Source organism: Chelmon rostratus, chromosome 15 (assembly GCF_017976325.1).
Source record: "Chelmon rostratus isolate fCheRos1 chromosome 15, fCheRos1.pri, whole genome shotgun sequence".
NCBI classification, from domain to species: domain Eukaryota; kingdom Metazoa; phylum Chordata; class Actinopteri; order Chaetodontiformes; family Chaetodontidae; genus Chelmon; species Chelmon rostratus.
In genome coordinates, this window is record NC_055672.1 from 11,463,805 (window position 1) to 11,478,114 (window position 14,310).

Here is a 14,310-nt window from a genome sequence, read left to right on the forward strand (position 1 = left end):
TTCTCATCTCGGCTCCGCCTCGGTCACAGCGCATTGTTCCCAACGGAAAGAAAAGACGACGTGCTCTTCAGACTCCATGCCCCTCGAGAGCGAGGACACGAAAAAAGAAAAGGAGGCAGATCTAGAAGGAAACATTTCCTCGTCCTCTCCTACGCGGCTGGAGAGTAATACTCTACAGGAGGAAACCGGATCGTGTTTCAGAGCCGGACAATAAAGCGCAGAGGCCGGCCAGGAGGCAGGAAAGGGCTGACTCTGTGCTTCTGGCTGTGTTTTTGTCTCTGTGCGACGTGTTAACATGCTAACAGGACACATGAGGACATGCAGTATGGTATTATATATATGGTATGCCCTATTATATTGACCCAGACACAGTAGCTGGGCTGCGGCTCGATCAGCCTCACTCAGACAGTATTCAACACATTAAAGTCCAGCCGGCTAATGCCCACTGAGGGCTTTCAATGCAATTGCTGAATGAATACATCAACGCACTGTCACGCGCTTGCCTGACCACGTGCTTTGTGCACAGAAATGGCTCAAAATGAAGATTATCAGAAGAATTTTGCCCTTTGATGGAATTTCGCCTTCTGCTGCTGGCTTTCAGAGAAAAGCACAAACAACAAAAGCCAAAGAATTCAACGCAGGAGTCGTGTCCAAGTCCTCTGTCTAATTTATTGGATGGTAAGCTGCATGAATGTTGAGTCATATTCGTGTGTGTGTGTGTGTGCGTGTGTGTAGGACTTTGCATGTGTGTGTGTGTCCCAGAGATGCCATGTACCTTGACAGCAGGTGTGACTCCTTCCTCGGCGGTGCTCTGCCCATTCTGTCAAGAAAGCAGATGTGAGAAACAGTCAGAGTCTGTGACAGTGCATATATCATATGTGTGTGTGTGTGTGTGTGTGAAGGGAGAGAAAAGAGAGGGAGAGAGAGCGAATATTTGCAAGACTGTGTGGGAGGCAACACTCCATTGTATCCAGCACTTTGCTCCTCGGCTGGCAAACCTAATAATCTTAGTTGTCCGTTCCCCAGTCGTCTCGCTGCAGAGGCTAATCATTGTTATTTGGAAAACAATGGCTCGCCGGAGCCTATTTGGAAACTCAGCATGTTGTTCATTGCAGCAGAACTGTGTGGCTAACTCTAACCATACACTATCCTCTGCTCATCGCTCTATGTGCTGGTCTACTTTTGTGTGCCACAGAATGAGCCACCTGTGAGGTAACGTTTAAAACGCAGGGGGCCATTATGATGTCGAGTCAAATTAGGATCACTTGTCATTGCTACAGTCCACAGAGGCCAGACAGACACTGGAGGAAAAATACAACCCTGGATCCAAAACAGCTGGGACAACAGTGTTCCTGAGCCCATGTAGTAACATCCTTCATACAATCATGTGTTCACAAAGTGGTGAACCTCGCTCCATCTTTGCTTGTGAACCACTGAGCCTTTCCAGGATGCTCCTTTCATACCCAATCATGATGCTATCACCTGTTACCAATCAACCTGTTTACCTGTGGAATGTTCCAAACAGGTGTTTTTGGAGCGTTCCACAATGTTGCTCCTGTCCCAAATTGTTTGAACTGTATATATCAAAAATGATTAACACATGATCACATTCTGTTTTATATTGGAATCGGGTTTGTAAGATTGGATGTCTAACGGACTCATTTATACATTTCGAGGTCTGATTTCTGACTGGTCCAGAGAAGCAGCTCTGGATCCACCTCAACCACATGCTGGAAGTTGAATACAGTTTTTGGTTGAGTGAGTCAGTATTATCATTAGACAAGTCATTTTATTACTTAACTCACTTAACTTAACGCATTTTGCAGTGTATTTGATCCATCTTTAAATGTTCGCTGTCATGGTGCAAGGTGATGAACTGGATACCTTGTTCGAGGGCTCAGTAAGAGAAAAAACATAAATGTGTCTCCATTCGTACAAAATATGGTTTCTAAGACTTTAAAAACAATACGACCAAAATCGAAGCAGCAGAGGTCAAGATAGCCTTTCTTCCAAACACAATAACCTACACATCCCATAAAGCGGCTTAATAGCGTCTTCTGTCAGAGGCTCCATTCCTTGCGAATGCACACGTCTTTCAAACTTTACTGCTGTAACGCAGACTTCCTGCAGAGGTCTGTCGAGATGAGTGGTTTTCTCGGACTTGACAAAGCTCCTCAAGAGCCACAGAAGACTTGATACGACCGTATTCACGGGCTGCCCCCTCCCTGTGACGAGTACAATGACCCTAACGTGCAACAACAGCCTTTTAATGATAGCGTTATACCTCTGAAACGTGTGAAAATAAATCTGTGATGATAACTGACGCTTCCCACTGATCAAAGAAACTCTTCTGGGTCCAGGGTCAAAAGTGTTCTAGCTGAGTGTGAGAAAAGCCTAAATAACAGCTCCCTCCTTTTTCCGCTTTTTGCTTTGTTTTTCCATTACAGAGGGGCGACGGAGAGGCTGCTCACTTCCTCCATGCCCTCTTCCCTCTTCCTCTTCCTCTGGACTGCACAAAATAAGACAGGCAGCCGATACAAGGACAGGCAGTGGCCATAACAATCGAACCACTTTGCTGGCCTCATGTATACAGACGGGGGGAAAAGCACCTTCTGAAGAGAAAGAACACAGACTGTGGATTGAATTCACTGTGGCAGTAATACCTCACAACACATTCTGCCCTGCGCTGAGATTGGATGTGTTTGGCAACTGGATGTACTTCCTTATTTTCTGCTTCGAGTTTCGCTCTAGCAGCAACCAACGGCTATAAATTGGATGAGCTGGGCGTTTTTACAGACCAACAGTTCATCTGGTTGGACTTTAATCACGACCTCAAGGGAGGCAATCTAATTTAGCCAAACTATGCCAGTCATAAAAGCTGTACGAGCGGTAATGTGAGGTGAAATGGGAGAAATGGAAACAATTACGCAGCCAAGTGCAGTTGGAAGTCCAGCACAGATGTGTCTGTTCAAAGATCCCCTGCAGACGTGTTTTAAGATGCATATAAGTAAAAAACACTTTGACTAATAATATATGTCTGATCATCTGCTCCTTCCGTCTCACTGAAAAAATCCTGCACTGGAGGCTTCAAGTTTTCCACATCCTCTGAGTCGAATACTGAACCAGGATTGGCTTCTAATCTGTTGTGATGTCACAAATCATGCTTGTAGGCCCGCCTCTCTAAAACCGGATTTTCAGGGGGCACAGAGAAACTTTCTGGTGGGAAACTGTGATGCAGCCTTTGCAAACTTATCGCATCACTTTAGCCTTGAACTAACTTGCTACTGGTTCCTGAAACAGGTCTGAAACTTTTGTGCTTTGCCTCTCGCTTCTGCACTGATGCACTTCTTTTAAAACATTGCATTTGACTTGATTTTATGCATCCTATGTAATCTATGTTTACCTATGTTTGATGCTTTATTGTTATTTCTATTTCATCCTTATTCCACTCTATTTTTACCTAGATTTTAATATTCTATTCTGTGGTTTTATGCACTGTCTACTATCATTATCAAGTGGGTTTTATTCTCCATCTTAGTTTACATTCATTTCTTATCTGGATTATGTCCATTTTCTATGTGAAGCACTAACTCGGTGCATGTGATTTCTATCTTGTAAAGCACTATGGGCTGCATTTCCTATCTGAAAGGTGCTATACAAATAAAGTTTATTAATACTATCATTATATTTTTGAATGGAGGGGGAAACCTAGAGGATGTGCACATCCAATCTCATTTTCAGGAGCAAAAAGTGAAATCTTGCCTCTTCGCTGGCTCTTTCCTTGCTCATATTCCATCAGTGAGGTATGTGTGGCTGGCTTTGTTCAACCCAGTGTGTTGAGGAGCAGTGGGGGGGATCCTAAGTGTGTGACTGCAACTGTCTGTCTTGAGTTTGTGTGTGCATGTGTGTGCGTGTGTGGTCAGCAATTCGTTCCCAGCGTTGCTGCTCAACACATTTCAGCCTCATTAGCTCTGCTTGGCTGATCCTAGTGGCCCAGTTAGTGGAGCCTCCCTTCCCCTGGGCTTCCTTAATGAGAGCACAGGCACAAAAATGTAATGAATTAGCTCAAAGCTGAATAGATTAATAAACCAAAAAAAAAACAATGCAAGGAGGCACGTGAATTCTTTACGCGCCCAGAAAGACGACAGAAGATGCGCAGAGACATTCACAGGCCACAAGCATGCTGCGAACAGATTTGAAGGCCAACCTATTAAAGCGAGCCAGAGAGCAGAACTTTTAATTTCTCGCAGGACTCCTGTATGATTAGACAAAGTAAATACTCTCAGAGCGCTGATGCTGTGCGCGTTTGATAGATAAATCTGGGTTTTAACAGCGTGTTTTGAGCAGCGCTGCCCTGTAACTAGGCAACTAAGAAATACAATAACCATTCTTCTGCCTGTGCCTGTAATCCTATCTGACTACTTTTCTTGTAATCTCACTTGCCAGTGAGTATTGACAGCAGGTCACATTACTAATGTCCTCTTCTGGTCAATGCCAGAAAATGGACAAAAGCTATTTCTATCCTTTTCAGAATGTGCTAAAGCCTCCTGGATACAAAGTGGAGAGAGAAGAAACTGGTTTTATCAGCACCAAATCTGCAAATCTCCCTACAGGTAAAACTGTGTGTGGACAGCATACAGTCTCTGCTTCACTCACAGCTTCACTTGAGCTCTAAAAGTCTAAAGGAACAAGGACTCGCTCTCTAGGGACACTTATCAGGCAAAGAGCTGTGTTATCACATGCCCACTCAGCCGTCCGCCACTCCCCCAGCAGCCCTGCTCAGGTGTGCCGCAGGTCACACCCAGATTATCTGCAGCTAAGCCTGCTCGCACACAGAGCGAAGCATGCATGCGAGCCGAACTTGAGCATGAACACACTCACCCAAGTGCTCGAGTGCGCACTGCCGACCACGCCTGGCTGGCAAACATGGCACGCATTCCATGTGTTAACCCTGCTTTCTCCTCTACGCGGCGGACGCGTTACGCAATCACTGAAAAAACTCCAGCCTCCTTCTCTCTCCAGCACCGAGGCTTGTACAGTCCTGCTCTTTAAATCCTGGCCTGTGCAGCCCTGCTGTATAAATACACTTTTTTTTTGCTCTTGTCTCCTCTATCCAACAGAATTCCATGTGTAACCTTAAATATGAAGGAGGTATTAAAAAGTACTATAAGTGACAATGGATTTTAATATCTTTAAGATTCAATCTGCAGACTGGAAATACAATTTAATCCAGAACTGGAGCTAAACTTCAATGTTGGTGCTGATTGTAACTGACACGCTGATTTCGCCTCCCCTCACCTGTCATCTTTCAGGCACCTGAAGCTGATGAAGAGGGGAGCTCAGGTTGTAAAAGTAAAAGACATGTTCAGAACAAGCTGAGGCCAGGAAAAGAAAGGATTCTGGTGAACAGTACGGCAGAACCAAACCGTACGAGCCATTTAAAACAAAAATATCCCCACACATGTACAGAACACCCACAAAACTGAACCAGCTAAGTGTCACATCAAGCTGGAGAACAGGCAAAATGCATCAGTGTCACTTCAGGTAGCCCATTAACACACACCTGCTTGTACATCTTGTTCTTTCTGCTCTCGAGTTTTAAGGACCTAAAAATCTCACTGATATCTCACTCCTGGACCCCTCATGACTTGTGTTTGAGCACATCTGCTTCAATCTGTAGTCGGTATGACGATATCCAGTAGCTGCCGTATCGTTTCATAACGTCTCATAGGTTTAGCATCGCCTGTGTGAATCGCTGAAAGGATCAAAGGGTGAAAAGTTGCACCTGACTTTCAGGTTTGGCACTTGAGGGAGTCTTGACTGAAAGTCAAAAGGCTCGAGGGAACGTGGATCCAGCATTTCTGCACTAACTAAGCACAGGAGAAGCATGATTCAGATCTTTTGGAGGACCTTCACTGACCCAGTATGACAGTGGCCTATGCAGGTGGTAGTGAGTCAACTGGGACAGGCTGGGCACGATTGGTTGAAGTGCCTTATCAGAGATGATTCACTGAGGACAAGTTAATTCATAACAGACGTGGTTTGGCGATGAATAAAAGGACTCAATCAAACAAAGGGTTTTTTTTGACTAGCTCTCTTTGCATGTTTCTTCCTGGCTTGCTTCGAGACGGTCTTCAGCACAAAAGCCCTTCAGTCTGATTTCCATTCATGACACCTTCGCCGCTTCCAAAACACGAGCGCTCGCACAAAGAGCGACGGGGGAAACAGACTTCACATCAGCTGCCGTATCATGGCGCGTCACTCTGCTCTGATGAGAATGGAGGTTTTATGATAGAAAGCTTCCTTTATTTTCCCAAACCAGCCAAAAAGTGTCTTTCTGTCTGTCCCATCTGTGCACATGACCAGGCAGACTCCCATTGCCTCCCAACATGTTCACTGGCATGGCCTCCACTCTCGCTCGCTCTTACTGCTCAATCAATCTGAGCCCTGAGGTGTCTCTCTCGCCATCAGGAACCAAAGTGTGCAGCTGGCTGGTAGGTTGGTGACAGAGATAAATGGCACAGATCCCACTGCGATGGCAGAGATCTGCGTGATCAAGTCAGTTGCAGATACTAGATTTTGGTGGCCAATGCACGCCGCGTGACAGCAAAAACACAATTGTCTTATTATATATATGATGCTAATATTTCCTCATGCGTGCTGTATTTTTAGCCAATGCCTCAAAATTTTGCTGATCAGAGAATTGTGAGCACTACACATACCAAAGGCAGGGTATTTTCACGGTATTAAACTTAGCACTCTTCACAGGTTCTGCAACGCCATCTGCTCAGCTGTGATACGCTACTCAGCCAACTCAATGTGCTGCAGAATACTGTAAATAGTGGAGTCTGAGGGGCAAACTACAAGAGGATGACACGGTTTCTAAATTACCGCACACAAACTAGGTTTTCCATTCATCATAATCACCAATAATAGCAGCTGTCTGCTCCACAAATAACTGCACCACCTGCATCTGCACAATCAGTAATGTCTGCTCTCTTAATAGTGGTAGTGCTCCTTATTAAGGCATTTACTTGTCTTTCATGGATCAGACCTCAGGTTTAATCATCATAATCATTTTTCACCAAATTCTTGCTTTTTCTTCCATCCATTACATTTCCACTCCCATCGACTCCCGAGAGTCTTCCTCCAACCAAGAGACAGAAAAATGAGCCTCGTTTATGATCACACTCATGTCTTGCAAAGCTGATTGAGGCCAGCGTGCAGTATTGTGCAGGGAGCCATTCATCAGTGAGATCAGGCGCATGAAAAAAAGGTGGCTACCACAGGCTCACTTCACCCGCTTAACTGGCAGACTGGTTCAAAAGAGGCAGCTCTTGCAGGTGTGTGTGGCACACAGCTCCTGTCCGCTCATCAGAAAATGCCAGAGCCGCATGCTCACTAAGCAACCAGCCTGCTCAGGAGGCAACTGAAGGGTTCGTGAATAATGATGCTACATCAGAATAAAAGGGTCTGGACGACGCTGTGGCCACAGATCTCTCTCTCTCGAGGGTTATTATGAAAAGCTGTGAAACATTTAACCTTTATGAGAGTCCCTGCTCAACAACGTCATCCTCCACATGCGGTGCAGAAATCAGACACTTTGGATGAGGCTGGGTTTGTTTGAGTAAAACTCTGCAGCGGAAGCACACGCTCACGCAGCATGAGAGGCTGGTGCGGGTGCCAGCATGTTTCTACTGTAAATCAAGGGAGAACAGACTGTTTCTGCAGCCTGCCGTCCAAAACTCAAACTTTAAAGGTTGCACATCATTTTATTTGCAAAGTGCCACACAGTTCAGCATATAAACTGTCAGTTTAATGGTCCTCAAAAGCCTGGAGGAGTCTATCCCTTCCCACTTTTTTTGGACCATGCGTGAAAAGACACAGTGAAGCAAACCACTGCACAGGTGAGAGACAGTGATGATGGAGGTGTACTGGTCTCCTAACTGGTTCTCAGCTCTGCATTGGAGTTGCATTCAGTGAAGGAGCAGAAAGTTGCAGCTCTGAAAGCTACTTTTGGAGGTAGCTGAAAACTCTACAACGAACAGATAACAATGAAACACCTCCCATGGACTGTGACAGGCCCCTACATGACTGTTTCTCTAAAGCAAAGGCAGCCAATTCATCACATTTTGACTTAACCCTGATTAAAAATGCATGCTTCGTTTAAAACCCAGGACATACACTGTGAATAATTTATTAGGCTGTTCACCCCCAGCTGTGTGTGGAGCTTAAATAAACCAAGTGAGCGGCCAGTCAGTCGTTTCAACTTAACTCTTGATCGCTTTTTCTAGGAAAGTGGTGACACCTTCAACCGGGGGCCGAGCGCGCACCTTTGCTCGCCATTTTTTTTTTTTTTTTTATTTTACCTGGACCAAATCAGAAAACACAAACTGGCCAAACAACGCGTGCAACATGGACACACTTCACCTCGCATTACCTCCGTTTCGAGCTGCACTAGTTCCATAGTGGGCCATGGCTCCGCGATCTGTGCGAGAGGCATTTTCGCAGGGTTCCTTGCTTCACCCCCCTCAGCGGCTTAAGTGCGGATCTGGGTCTGTCGGTGCAGCTCCTGTCAAGTGCAGCTCCTTCACTCGGGTCCGAAGTCCAGGCAGAGGAGATTTATCAGCGCTCGGAGAAGAGGACGCGCATGCAGACGCTGCAAGCACAACCGAGAGCTTTACAAACAACTGTAATCCCTCGCTTTGACTTCGGCGTCGGCTGGCTCACTTCTGTGTGCGCGCGTTTGTTTAAAGTGATGATCCAGCCGAAAGCACCAGAAACACCGAGCAAAATCCTTCCAGGTAGGCGCCTTGGACACTCAGGATTTGGGTTAGACAAGCGGGGGAGAGGAGCGGAGCCCGGCAGTGTGATCCTTCAAACGGGGCTGTGCGGGAGTCTAACGCCGCCTGAGGGAATCAGCCAGTCTGCCTTTACAGTCGACGCCGTAGACCAGATCTTCACGTCTTCCTCCCTCGTGTGTCTGCGGTTTTCTCCCGGACAGAAAGGCAACACTTCGCTCTGTCCGCCTGGTTCCCAGCAGTGTGCGATGCGCGCACAGACCTCACTATGGCTCCGTAGTACGAGCGCGCTCCAACTCGAGCTATTATTGGCGGACTCCGGCAGGATTTCATCCGGCCCCCTTTCCTGCTCGTTCCGCCCAGGCCCGATCGTGCCACCACGCGGCGGAGAGATGCACTGCAACTACGTAATGCAGACCGGAGCCCGCTATTCATGAACGGCCTGCTGCCTTTGATGCTGGCGGTGCAGCAGGTGCATCAGAGGAGCGTCGATCTTCTGTTCAGAGAGGAACCCGTTAGCTGCGACGAAATATGTGTCTCTTCACTGCAAAGTCATCACAGACAATGGGATTGCAGGACGGTGTGTGTGTGTGTGTGTGTGTGTGTGTGTGTGTGTGTGATTTTCACCAGCTGCTAATGTATGAAGACATATATTTATTGCACCTTTAGAGCCACAGCATCACTTCCCCCCCAGGTCTAAAAGCAACACACACTAGTCCAGAAATTACATAACATAGATTACACAAGAAATACAATGTACAGAATAGAGGAGAGCAGAATTTGGGTCGTGACCAGCGCTGCTTGCTTCTATCCGGACATCACATTGATGCAGCACTCTTTCCATTGACAACAGCTCTTGTAACGGTCCTTGTAATCTTCAGTGATATAATACACCCCTCAAAGCTTCTCTGCTTCATTCACTGCCGAGTAGATTTTGCTGTTGGCTAGCTTTGGTTACTATTGGCAACTGGAGAGCATTGAACCGCCTGGCCGTGGACCTGCCAGATAGATTTTTTGATTCAAATTAAAATGAAGGTGGCGTGGCATTTCATGGAAACGAAAAATGAGAAATTAATTGGAAAGACAAAAGGGGCCTGTGGTGCGGGTGCCTGTCTTTTGATGGATGTGTTGCTTTGTTAAAGCCTTTTAATGGTGCCAGCTTGCGTGTGCCAGTCTGAGCTTTGTGCCGGGTTAAACACAGATCTGAACCGGAGATGGAAACATTTCTTTTCTTGTGCAACTTTTGGACTTTGCATCTAAGCTGTTAACTTGCGACACCTTGTCTGCTCACTCAGGTCTGAAGACTCACTGCAGTTTCAACCCATTCATGCATTAGTTTTCCCTGCTGTAGATGATTTACCAGTATTTCTGTGCACGCTTACATCATTTTCAAGCAACGCTACTTGTGCACAACAGATTTTAAAGTACGCTCGTTGACTTTTCCTTCACACTCCGGGGGAGGAGAAGGTAGTCAGTGGAGAGAGAGAGAACGCTCTTAAGGTTGATGTGCAGCTAATTTATTTTCTGACAAAGCCATCAAGAGGGTGGTCAGAGAGGTAAGGTTACAACACCAAGGGGGAGAGTTATCCATCACCCTCACATTGTATGCAATATTCAAAGTCACTGCCATCCCAAGGCTCACATTGCCCCATCGATTTGTCTTGATGATGGATTAGCAGCTGCTGCAGGAACACTCATGGCACCTCATAATGTTGCTGGTGTTCGTTATTTAGTGCGATGGAGCGTTGCTCCATTTTTTTCCTGTTCCCTTCATCTTTCCTCTCATTTTTTTTCCCACGCCCCTTGTCCATTATGTACAGGACAACGCCGAGCATTTATTGCGCCTCCTGCGTGATTTGATCAATTCCAGACGTCCGGTTTGATCCCGCGGTGAAAGCAAAGGGCGCGTTACAGACAATTTATAGGAACGAATAAAAAGAAAATGATCCGAAAGGGATGAAAAGTCATGTCAAGGGGGGACTTTAACAGCGATTTCCAGATAATCAATACATTGTAGGATGAAGTCAGGAGTGGTCAGAAGGATATTGATGGACATGTTGATGCTGTGGATGTTAGATATGAAGCACATTGCTATTCTGACTGCAGGAGATCTCTTCTTCTTCTGTTCATGATGCTGCAGTGACGTCACAGGTGACAGCGATGACTCAGATGTGTCTCCCGTCTAGTGGCAGACACTCCAGGGATACCCTACCCCCACCTTGGGCTAGACAAGGAGCATGATGGGTAGTGTGACTCAGTTTAGCTTGCCATGCATGTGCAATGGAGCGAGACCCCACCCTGACCGTTTGCCGGGTAGAAACATTAGCCGAGACGCAGTCCCCGAACGCCACACTGCAAATTGGATAAAAGATGAACAGATGACACCGGCGTTTAACCTCATTTTCAGTTTGAGCTTGAAACCACAGCAGTGGATGAGTGATGTTGAGTATGCAGAACGAGAAACAATGACTCACACTGTATGTTGTTCCCTCCTCTCCAAAACACACACACACAGTAAAGAGTGACTATTACAATGCAAATACATGCACACTCAAGTTGTGAAGTGGCAGCCGCTTCTGAAACAGCACCTCAGAATCAATTTGTTAATTTAATACTGCTGCTTTTCTCTGATCTTTCTATTTCTTTTACTTTATTCAGCCTCTGTCACACTTACGTAGACATGTGTATATTTTTAATTATGTTTGTTTGTGTAGCTATGTTTCGTGCTTCGTTTATTCGTATTTCTGTTATTGTTTGTTTCTGGTTTTTAATATGATGTAGAGCAGTAATAGTAGGATTTCCTTAATTACTGCACATATTAAATTGGGTGAAAGTAGGTTAATTTATGTAATGTGATACTCCTTGAATGTCTGTGAGACCAACTTTACTGTAATGCCTCTGAGGTGCAGTGCATCTGTATGTTTGTGCATGTTGGAATTACCCATATAGCTAAAAATCCTTGACAGAAAGTGTCATTCTCTTTTACTTTCCCTTTCCTACCACCGCTAGAAGGATGAGTAAACCTGAGCTGCATTTAAAGCAGATTAAAATAGAGTTTATGAGTCAAGCAAAATGTTGACTTAATCCAAGGGATTAATTTGTTGATGTAACACAGGCACTAAGAACTGACTCCACTTAAAGACAAGAGCATCACAACATTACTAAATGCAGTAAATATAAACCGTATAGATAAATCCAGCACACAAAGACTAATGGACATTTCAGTGACAACATTTTATATACAGCACGCTTCATTTCAGTGCTCAGTTTGACACTCTGGGTGTGTCAGGTTTCAACAAGAGTACTTTGGGACCTTTGATAATAATTCCTTCTTAGCTGAGCTCAATGAGCGCATGTCTGCAGTGCAAGGATCAACGCCGTCAGAGGGGCTGCAGCCTGGAACAAATTAATTAGCCGCTCAATAGTGGAGCAAGGGTAATTATCCAATCTCTGCAGACCAACTGTGCCAACAGAAGACTGCAATGCAATAATTCAAAATTCGCTCTGTGCTGTCAGAGACAATGAACAAATGGCGTCATTGTGTTTCAAACATTAAAGGGGGTTATCATTTGTCACAGAAATGGCTGACGGGACAGTGCGGCCGCAAATGGACTAGGAGGGGATTATTGATTGGTAATAGAAATAAAGAGAGCGAGGGAACAGAGAGGGAGAGCGGCTCCGCGTTTACACAGTTTTCCATTGTTGGCTGTAAAATGCAATCTTGTCCCCTTTTGTCGTCGACGCCATGTTTCGCACTAACGGCTCCTAATGCACAACACAGTCTGCTGACTCCAAAATCTTCCGACTGTCAGGCCAGAGCGACAAGTTGAGGCTTGAATTCTGGTATTTTGGGCTGGGCAAAGAGGCGGGCCAAGCACAAGGTCTTTATAGAAAACCACCTCTGAGACCAAGTTCAGCACAAACAAGCTGTAGTAACACATCATCGTGTCATTGAAGTTCACTGATAGACAGATCAAGTTATTGTAAAGTGGAACAATCAGACAATAACTACATGAGAAGAGTTTTTTTGGTTGTTGTTCAGGCTGGAAAACGAGAAGGAAAAAGTGCAGCATGAATTCAGTGGTTCACCACATAAAGTGCTGCTATCACTGGAATAAAACCACTGCACTATACTGTTCAAGAGCACGGGGTAGTCATGGAGACCTTGGGCAAGAACGGGCAAGGATTTTGCAATCCATTGGTTTTCCATTATCCAAGATCAGCTTTGATTTGTCAGACTAGTGGACTGACATTCAAGGTCGGTTATTTTCCTCTCACTTGCAGCAGAGGACATCTTGACTCAAGAGAAGATCAATAGTGACTCGCTGATGACCAAAATCCTTTTCCACTATACAATCTGAGGGCTTAACACCAGTGAGCTGCAACTATGTGGATTTGAAGCCATTCACATGAACCTTTCTCCTGAAAAGATAAATTACAGGGCTGGATTTTTGCATGCAGCCCAACAGATTTTCTCTAAATATTTGAAAATATTGGCATATCCCACACACACGGGGACACCGTGCCATTTTGCCTGCTGACATACATAAACCCGACTTTCCCCCTCCTCCGCCGACTCTTTCTCTTGGTTCAAAGAGGCTAACAGCAGGGGGTGCCAGATATCAGAGGGCAGCTCTTTTGTGACTGCCGCCTTTTCATCAGGCCTTGCCCTTTGCTACTCATCAAACACTCACCAGCAGGTTTGTTGGGGACTGTGACGCTGACAATGATTTCCTGGTGCAGTTCGCAGCTGAGATTCCACGAAACAGTGGCACGATCAGGTGCTACACTCGAAGTCATGAGTGTGAAAGGAGCTTATGCTGCTTAGAAGAAAAGCAGCATTTGTCAGCTACACACAGTACATTGGACAGAGTTGTTATGACTCACTGTGTCCTTAAGAATAAATGCGTAGTACTGAATTTAAAGGAGGTAGTCATTTCACATAAAATGAACTTTGGAACCCCAGAGCCAGTTATTGCTTGATTGATTCTGCAGTGTTTATGGAGAATAAGTAGGAGAGTTAGCAGCAAGGCTTTCTCAGAGACCACACCTCACTGTGAATAAGCACAAAACACAATAATATACGTTAATAGCATCCCTCTAGCATTCTCTCTAGTCAAAAACTGTTTGTGTGCATTATGGATCAATTATTCACGAGCAACCTCCTCCAGCAGCTCCTGATGTAACTATTGATACTGTAAATAATTCAGCAAGCGGCTTTTACTTTAAATATCAGAGATGAGGAGTCAACACAGCTCAGAGGATAAAATAAGCAACATTTCCGGCGAATTCTTAAGAGAGCAGTGGAACCAGTGGACTGGGAAAAGAGGATTAGGCCTGCTGGTGTGGGAGAACAAGTTCTTCATCCCTCCAAGTCTCGTGACAATGCATGAGCTATACGGGAAAAGCTGAAAAATCGCAGGAGCATGTGTGTATGGGATCATATGTTTTATGTTTTTTTATTTTTTTAAAGTGCACTAGTTGCACTTTAATGCAATCAAATGCAACC

General features: G+C 45.3%; 1 protein-coding gene across 3 annotated transcripts in view; it reads right to left on the bottom strand.

Moving 5' to 3' along the window:
• rps6ka1 (ribosomal protein S6 kinase a, polypeptide 1) overlaps positions 1-14,310 on the bottom strand; it is a 52,393-nt gene that overhangs the window by 37,397 nt on the left and 686 nt on the right. For 2 of the 3 annotated variants that reach the window (XM_041954500.1, XM_041954499.1), the window contains exon 2: positions 776-820. In XM_041954500.1, the coding sequence (XP_041810434.1) occupies positions 776-820 (45 nt within the window). Of the gene's footprint in view, positions 1-775; positions 821-8,440; positions 9,055-14,310 lie in introns of those variants that run through there. The other variant, XM_041954502.1, reaches the window with a different exon arrangement.